This window comes from Lutra lutra, chromosome 18 (genome assembly GCF_902655055.1).
Source record: "Lutra lutra chromosome 18, mLutLut1.2, whole genome shotgun sequence".
Classification (NCBI taxonomy): domain Eukaryota; kingdom Metazoa; phylum Chordata; class Mammalia; order Carnivora; family Mustelidae; genus Lutra; species Lutra lutra.
The window spans coordinates 285894-294734 of NC_062295.1; the positions used below are offsets into that span (position 1 = coordinate 285894).

Genomic DNA, 8841 nt, shown 5'->3' on the forward strand with positions numbered 1-8841 from the left:
TGCTCTCACCTTATGACCCAGCAATCACGCTCCATGGTGTTTACCCAAAGGAGGCGAAAACTTCCGTCCACACAAAACCTGCACCCCCAAAGTTTACTGCCACTTCATTAATGATTGCCAGAACCCGGGAGCGACTCCGCCGTCCTTCAGCAGGCGAGGGCATAAACCCCCGGCGTCCATCCACACAACGAGCGATCGCTCGGCGCCAAAAAGGAAGGAGCTCCGAGCCATGGGAAGACACGGAGGGACCTGCTATCGCCAAGGGAAAGAAGCCACCGGGAAAGGCACAGGCTGTGGGATTCCAGCTACGTGACGCTCTGGAAATGGCAAAAGCTACGTCCGGCAAAAAAGAGAAAAGGAAAAGCAGTTTCCCGGGGTTGGGGGAAAGGACGGGAGGAAAAGGCAGAGCACAGAGACTTTTCAGACAGTGAAACTAGTCTGTCCCACACTGCGATGGTGGTTCCACGTCTCCGCGCCTCCGTCGGGCCCCCAGAGCGCCCAGCGCGGGGCACCAGCCCCGACGGAGACCGCGGCCGTTGTGTGGTGATGCCGCTGATGCAGTCTTGTCCGCTGTAACAGACGTACTGCTCCGGTGAGGAGGACTGATAATGGGCCAGGCTGTGTGTTTGTGGGAGTGGGGGTGATGGGAAACCTCTGTACCTTCCTCTCCTTTTTGCTGATAACGTAAAACTGCTCTGAAACAATGAAGTCTTTAAAAGAAAAGTGGCTGGAGTCCAGATCAAACCCCATCTGAAGCTGGCCCTGCCTCTGGACTCTTCACGGGTCTCAGTCAACCAATCCCCTTCACTGGTTAAGCTGAGGGGGGGTGGGGGGGCCTTGCTGTGACTTCAGCCTCCTGCACCCTGACCACACACCCCCAGAGGACAAGTGGAATGAGCAGGACGCCATGCCCCGTCAGCGCTCGTCAGGGACGACCCTGACATCAGAGATCCTCCACCCAGGGAAGGACCACAGGCAACCTCGCAGGGAATGGCGTTCAAGTGCAGGCGAGACACCCAAGCTCCGGCCTCGCTCCGCCGCCCGCCCCTGCACGACAGGTCAGAACTAAGACAGGCCACGGTCCTTACAGCTCAACTCACTTAAACAAGGGAAGCCAACACAGTCTATTAATTTAAAAGCAACACTTGCTTATTACAAATGGAACAAACCAAAGAAAGAAAAACCAAAACTGCGGCTGAGGACTGAGAACGGAAGAAAGTGCAGGATGGGGCTCGGGATTTTTTTTTTCTTAAGTCATCTCTCTACCCAAACTGGGGCTCAAGCCCATGACGCGGAGATGAAGAGTCGCACGCTCCACCAACGGAGCTGCCCAATTCTGATTTTAGGTTTAAAACCCTGAGCCCTGGGGCGCCTGGGTGGCTCAGTGGGTTAAAGCCTCTGCCTTCAGCTCAGGTCATGATCCCGGGGTTCTGGGATCGAGCCCCGCATCGGGCTCTCTGCTCCGCGGGGAGCCTGCTTCCCCGTCTCTCTCTGCCTGCTTCTCTGCCTACTTGTGATCTCTGTCAAATAAATTAAAAAAAATCTTAAAAAAAAAAATAAAAAATAAAAAAAATAAATAAAACCCTGAGCCCTGGCCAGCTCAGGTGGTCGCGTGTGCAACTCAATCTTGGGGTTCTATGCTCGAGCCCTATGCTGGGTTTAAAAACTACTTAAAAACAAATTAAAAAAAAAAAAAAGAAAGAAAAAAAGGACAGACAAAAAATCAGGCAGAAAGCAAATAAGCAGAATCGAGCTCAAAATTTTTTCCCTGAAGCCCAGGACTCCAACTTAATCCCATCTTAAAACTTCTCATTAAATCATTTTAGGTTGGGGGCGCCTGGGTGGCTCAGTGGGTTAAGCCGCTGCCTTCGGCTCAGGTCATGATCTCAGGGTCCTGGGATCGAGTCCCACATCGGGTTCTCTGCTCAGCAGGGAGCCTGCTCCCTCCTCTCTCTCTCTCTGCCTGCCTCTCTGCCTACTTGTGATCTCTCTCTGTCAAATAAATAAATAAAATCTTTAAAAAAAAAAAAATCATTTTAGGTTGGGTTTTAAAACCTGTGTCAGGGACGCCTGGGTGGCTCAGTGGGTTAAGTGGCTGCCTTTGGCTCAGGTCATGATCCCGGGGTCCTGGGATTGAGTCCCCTATCAGGCTCCTTGCTCTACACGGAGCCTGCTGCTCCCCCTGCTTGCTACTCCCCGGGCTTATATGCTCGCGTTCTCTGTCAAATAAATACAATCTTAGAAAAAACAAAAAAGTAAAATAAAATTAAAACTGTATCAGTTTGGGCGCCTGGGTGGCTCAGTGGGTTAAGCCGCTGCCTTCGGCTCAGGTCATGATCCCAAGTCCTGGGTTCGAGCCCCACATCGGGCTCTCTGCTCAGCGGGGAGCCTGCTTCCTCCTCTCTCTCTGCCTGCCTCTCTGCCTACTTGTGATTTCTCTCTGTCAAATAAATAAATAAAATCTTAAAAAAAAAAAAACTGTATCAGTTTGTAGCCTTACTTGTAATAATTTAGAGGAAGTTCTGCCCTAAAAAGTTTACTATATCAATAGTGTTTAGCTCAAGACAACGAGCAAAAGGTGCACAAAAATTACTACAAAGGGCGTACCCTGAATCACTTAAACGACATTTAAGTCATTCAATCATTTAAATGATATTTAAACCTTAGAAACGGGGGCGCCTGGGTGGCTCAGTTGTTAGGCATCTGCCTTGGGCTCAGGTCATGATCTCAGGGTCCTGGGATCGAGCCCCGCATCGGGCTCTCTGCTCGTTGAGAAGCTGCTTCTCCCTCCCTCTGCCCCTGGTTGCGTTTCTCTTTTGCTGTGTCTCTGTCAAGTAAATTTTTAAAAATCTTTAAAATGGATAAATAAATAAATCTATCTTAGAAATGGGGCGCCTGGATGGCTCTGTCGTTAAGCAGCTGGGGTCATGATCCCGGGGTCCTGGGGTCGAGCCCCACATCGGGCTCTCTGCACATGACAAGCGTGCTTCTCCTTCCGCCTCTGCCCCTGCTTGTGTTCTGCTCTCTGTGTCAAATAAATAAAAAATCTTACAAAATAAAAGAAATGTTTTATCCCGTGTTTATTAGCAAGGAGCCAATTTCTCTACAACTGTAAGCTTGAAGAAACGACCCAGGTTTTAATCACAGCACGGGAGAGGAGGGGAGAGGATTCTGACTCCTGATTAAATCAGCGGGTCACACGGATCCCCGCTTTGACAGTTTCACGGGTCGTCCCCAGGAGCAGCTACAGGGAACTGCGTGGAAGAGAGAAGTGCCCCGCCAACACCGGCTAGCATAGGCCAGAGGCTCCGACCCGTGCCCAGTACACCTCCAGAACCCAGAGAAAAGAGAGAGAAGACACAGGCTGCCCACGCGGAACGACCCCCTGGCAGCCCCGCCGGTGCCTCCCGAGTCGCAGCGAGACCGGACGCACCCAGCACCCGGTGCGCCGTCAGTGCGCTCCACGCCCGCCGCAGCGGGCAGAAGATCCACCCCAGAGCCACATCCTCAGCAGTCTGCCAAGGGCCTGACAATTTGTCACACGGCAGCCTCCCCACCAACACCTCCCGACCTCCGGTAAGAGTCTTAGGAAACTGTCGCCAGATACAGCTCCTCTCTGTATCAGCCCAAGAAGGACGCGGCCAGAGTACGCCCGCCTCCTGTGCGAGCGAGTGCAGACGTCACCGCCGGAGGTGACGTCAGGACTTCCAAGACCTCCAACACTCCGAATGACACACAAGGCCACGTATCCTAGGCTGCTCTTAACAGAAGGGTCCTCAGCTCACAGACAGTACAAACATTTAACGACAAGCGGGAAGGTATCGCGAAGCGGGAGGAACACCCAACCCACCCCAGCAGCAGGAGCACAGCCGCTCGGGGGCGGAGGGACGAGCCTGCTCCTTCCCGACACTCTGCCCTGGCCAGTCCTCCAGGTCTCGGACGTGAGCACAGACAGGGACGCCTTGCGTCGGACTCACCTGAATTCTCTGCCTTCGCTGTACCGTCTACTTGAGGAGGCCCGCGGGGCGGCCGTCTCCAGAAGCAGCTTCTGTGTGAGCCTGCCGGTGGGAGCAGGGTCTCTGCCACTGTCTTCGTCTGGGTCCTGGTCACACTTCCATTCCTCGTCTTCGTTCAGAGTGGGCAGGTATCCGGGTACGCCCTTCCCCGTCCCGGACCCAGAGCTCTGGTCACTACAGAGCTTCGGGCTCTCCGAGCCAGTCCTCGTGTATTCCAAATAAATATCGGACTTGAGGAAAGAGGGGTAGGTGTTCTCTTCCATGGTGGACTGGATCTCCGTCTGGGCCTGGTCAAACATGGCAGGGTCGACCAGCTGCTTCATGATGCAGTCTTTTATGAAGCTCTTGGTCGCGGGCTTTGTCTGCCGGGACACGATGCCAGTGTTGTCAAGGATGTACTTGCGGTAGATCGCTTTGGCCAGCTTCAGCCTCTTCTCCTCGTTCGAGTCACAGGGCTCCAGCTTCCTGAAGCCGCTGCAGGCGAACCAGAAGTCCAGCAGGTCTGCACAGTCCTCCTGCTTCAGGAAAGTCCGAAACAGGTTTATCCCGTCTTGATCGTCCAGTAGGGAGTGCAGCGACTCGGCCCACTTCAAGTACGGCGGGGTGGGTGAGGCGCTGCCCTCAGGCTCGTACCCCAGGTCCAGATCTGAGCGCCTCGGAGTGGCAGCTGAAGTCTCCCCTTTCCCGGAGCAGAAGCTGTAGCTGACGGGCCTGGGGTCTGTGGACACCAGTTCACCCTCCTCACCAGGCACTGGGGGTCGGGGGGCATCTTCGGTGAAACTTGTTCCAAGGTCCAAAGGGAAACCCTGTTCTTGGATATTCATTTTGGGACTCTGTGCGTCAAGGAACAATGAGCGCGGCACCCTAATACATCAGTACTTACAGCTCCACAGGGAAGCAATCTGTCCTGTTGAAACCATTAAGAGGACAAGGATTAGGAAAGGTGGGTCCACGGAAACATGACCACAGAGGTTTTCTCAAGACAAGATTCGTAATGACGCCCCCCCCGCTCCAACTCAAAGCCAGAAACTCAGTTTACATTTTCAATCTTTTGCCGTAGGTTTGTGCTGTATGAAAACAATTTCTGGGAACTTTTACAACTACAGGAATGCCTCCGGATCTAAAAGATTAGTGTCCAGAGCAGGGAGATGGCCACTATCCTCAGGTGTCGTTCTGTGAGAACATCACCGGGACCGGCAGCCTGGGGACCTCCCATCTCGGCCACAGCCAGTCCTTCCCTGCAGTTTCCCGGGAGGCAGGAGGACTAGAAGAAGAAGTGTGTTTCCTAGGCCGCCTGGCTTCGTCGGCCTGGAGGAGGAGAGCTGGGTCCTCCCACGTACGACGAGGGCAAGCGCCTGCCTGCACGGCAGGGTTGCCGCGGTACTCAGATACGGAAAGGCAGGCACATCGCACACCGCAAGGCAGGTGGTCATGTCTGCTCCCCCACGCTCTCTAGGCCCGCAGCCACTGCGTTTTCTGACTACCCCATCACTTCACACTCAGTGTGCCTCCTGACAGGTGCAAACACACAAGGAGGTGTTCCTTTAACTCTCAGCACACACCTACAGAAACAACTGTGGGCCACCTTCAGCACCTTCAACCAGGCGCCCAACGGACACCCCTCCCCACATACACAGTGGCCATCTCGCAGCACCAGTGAGGACATCCTAGAAAATGCTTCCACCGGAATGCTGCCTTCGACCAGACTCAGAAGCAAAGGGTCCTTCTGGACACATGGCAATTGGGCACTCTGAAGAAGGGAGAAGGTATGGAAAAAGAACACTGGAGCCCAAGTGCAGTTCTACCTCTCAGCTAAGGAGGCGCACCGCTGGCAAGACCTACCTCCGCAAGCTCAAACCCAACCACCAGCCCTCTTAGGGGTCAGGACTGCGGGGTTGGTGGTTTTGCTGTTGCTGCCGCGACAAGCCTGCCGTAGGTGTGAAGGAACGCTGTCCTGGATGGGGACTCTCACGGTCTGGGCCTCCCTGCCGGTGACCCTACAGGAGCTCACAGAGCCCACGAGCGGAGCGACACCGCCCAGCCTGGCGGCCTGCCAGGACCAAAGATCAAGGTGGTCTGACTAGAAACGCGCTGGAGAAGAGCACGTCCGGTCCAACCGCTCAGAGCACTGAACAAGCCCGACGGAGAAAAATAAAGCCCTGAAACCTGGGACCAACACAAAGGGTAGCTCTCCCTGGCCACCCCTCCGCACTCGGGCCAGGGCCTGCATGTAAGCTGCTCGCACACCTGCGCTCTCACGCTGCTCACCCTGCACCTGCCAGCAGCGAAAAGCACCCAGACACAGAGAATCGGTCCCAATAATGGGCCCCAAATGACATTTCTGCAGCTGATGACTTTGAGTGAAAACTACTGTGTAGGCTGTCATCTCGGCAGGAACCACCTGCGTCTTAAGGTCAAGGCCCATGGGCTGAGCACCCTGCCGTCAGCTCACGGATATCTCACGTTCCCTTGTCCAGCCCATGGGCTGAGCACCCTGCCGTCAGGGACCACGGTGACTGCAAAGTCGCTTTCTTTGAACCCTGTCCACATGAATGGGCACCTGTGGCGTCCTAGCTCTGCACCAGCTCACGGATATCTCACGTTCCTTGTCCAGGGCGCCTTCCCAGGAAGGAGGGCCCACGCCTGGCCCCTGAGCCCTACCCTCAGGGACACTCGTTACTTCACCAGGCCCGAGAAAGAACTGAGCCACTGTGTCCCAACGGGAAGCTAATGACAAGTCACTGTCACCTGCTCTCAAGACGCGGCTCTCTGCTCCATCAATTATCAGCAGCAGCCTGATCAAACACCTTCCTGGGACCCCCAGCACCTAGCACGAGGTCTTGCAACCGATAAACGTTTCATTCATTGACGTGAAGGCAAATGACAATTGTCACAGATGCCAAACATCAGCCCCTCACAGACGCTGAACTACTGAGCTACAAGGACCGCAACGAAACTCCCCATCTAGCCCTTTATTACAAAACTGGGGCTGTCTCTAAAAACTGACACCTCAATTCACGTGTGAGCAAGTCCCCCTAATCATTTTAAAGTATTTTTCAGTGCCCAGAAGACACAGTTCTTATAACTCCCATCTATTTTTGGCTGTCCAGTGACGGAAGACCTCTGCCGTCCCCAGAAGCACGGGAACGCCTCTGCAGATGACGGGCACTATCGGAACCCGCTCTAACTCCTGCGGCCTCTGGGCTCCCACATCGAGGCCCACCAAGCGTTTAGCGTGCACACGAACCTACCACACATGAAGCAGTTAATGTTAATTCAGGGAGAGTCAAATGCCCACAAGCACTGAATGTGGCCAACAGCCTGCAACCACCATCAATAAAAGGGCCCCATAAAAGTAATCTACGAGCCTGATAAGGCACTTAAAATCTCCCTCAGTCACTGCTGCGGCGAACCCCCTGGGTACCATGGCAGCCAGCTCAACGCAACACGTGTTTACGCGTTCACGCGTTTTGCTCAAACGTAACTTTCTCACTCTTGATTTACGCGGAGTGTGGCAGTCACAGAGCACGACTGACATTCTCCTGTCCCTTAACTAAACTCTAAAACGACCAGGGCCACGGTTTAACAGTGGAATCCATTCCTTCACCATCTAAATTCTCAGAGACCAACGTAGCCCACTCTTCTGACTCCAGAAACCCAGGGCACCCCCACGCTTCCTGCAAATCCCACAGAAACGTTGTACTTTGCATGCCTGTCCGTTCTTGTCCCTGAATGTAAGTTCTCAAAAGTGAAACTCAAACGTGCCCCCCCCCCCCCCCCCGAGGTCAGGTTTAGGCCATGTGAGCTCTGCAGATCCCAGGACGCCTGAGGACAGACGCCTGAGCAGGAAGGAGCCGCGGAGACACACAGCAAGAACTCTTCCTCAACGGGGTTGGAGATGGGCTGCGGAAAATCCCCGGAAAGCTGATGTTTGTTTGATTTCTCTACTGTCCCCAGCGCTGAGCTGCAAGTTTCCTTGCCCCGGCCCTGCAGCTCTGGCTTCACTGGGGGCCTGAATTCCAACATGTGGGTCAGACTCACAGCCGAGAGAGAGAGCTGTGGGTACAAGGCGTCGACCTGAAAGAGCGGAGCGACTCAGGTCCAAGCACAGCCTGGATCCAGGCTCGGGCACCCGTCTCCGTGGGAGCGCCTCCTTGGGTTCCATGCTCCCTCATCCGCACTTTCGGCTGGAGGGACAGCGAAGGGATGCGCCGCTGCCCAGCCCCTGCCTGGGATCCCCGCACACGGCACTGCTCTGCACCGCACGCGCACGCGAGATGGGCCCCGGACCCACAGACCCACGAGCGTGCTTGGGTGGTGCCAGCCTCCTCCAGGAAGAGCGCCCCACACCCTCTCGGGCTCCCGGATCCTCCTCGCACTGGTGCACGCACCCAGAGCGAGAGCTGCCCTTTCCGGAGCAAGCCCGCACTTCCCCGGGTTCCCACGGCCCCGCGCCCACGGCCCTGCCGTCTCCAGCCCGAGCGCGCAGCCCCGCTCTGGCACGCCCGCCCTCACGACCCCCAGCCCCACGCAGGCCCCTGGCTCAGCCCCCGGTCCGCACCGCCCGCTCCGCGCTGCGCGCCGCCCCGCACGCCCCCAGAGCCCGCACCGGCCGAGCCCCTCTTCCGGGTCCCGCGCCCGGCCCTCCCGGCCTACGCGGCCTACAATGGGCGGCCGCACAGGCCCGCGCCCCGCAGGAACGCGCGCCCGGCCCGCGCAACTCACCCGCGGCGGCGGCGGGGCCCCGGCCCGGCTCCCGGAGCGGCGTGGCGCGGCCCATGCGCTCAGCGGCGGCGCGGCCGGCGGGACGGGGCGGGGGCGCGGC

The 8841-nt window shown here is 56.3% G+C and overlaps 1 protein-coding gene across 2 annotated transcripts in view; it reads right to left on the bottom strand.

The window, feature by feature from the left end:
- Positions 1 to 8841, bottom strand: part of AXIN1 (axin 1) — a 50929-nt gene extending 42088 nt beyond the window's left edge. For both annotated transcript variants that reach the window (XM_047713424.1, XM_047713423.1), the window contains exons 1-2: positions 8742 to 8841; positions 3978 to 4923 (exon numbers count right to left, since the gene is read on the bottom strand). In XM_047713424.1, the coding sequence (XP_047569380.1) occupies positions 3978 to 4840 (863 nt within the window). In that variant the 5' untranslated portion in view covers positions 4841 to 4923; positions 8742 to 8841. The remainder of the gene's footprint in view (positions 1 to 3977; positions 4924 to 8741) is intronic.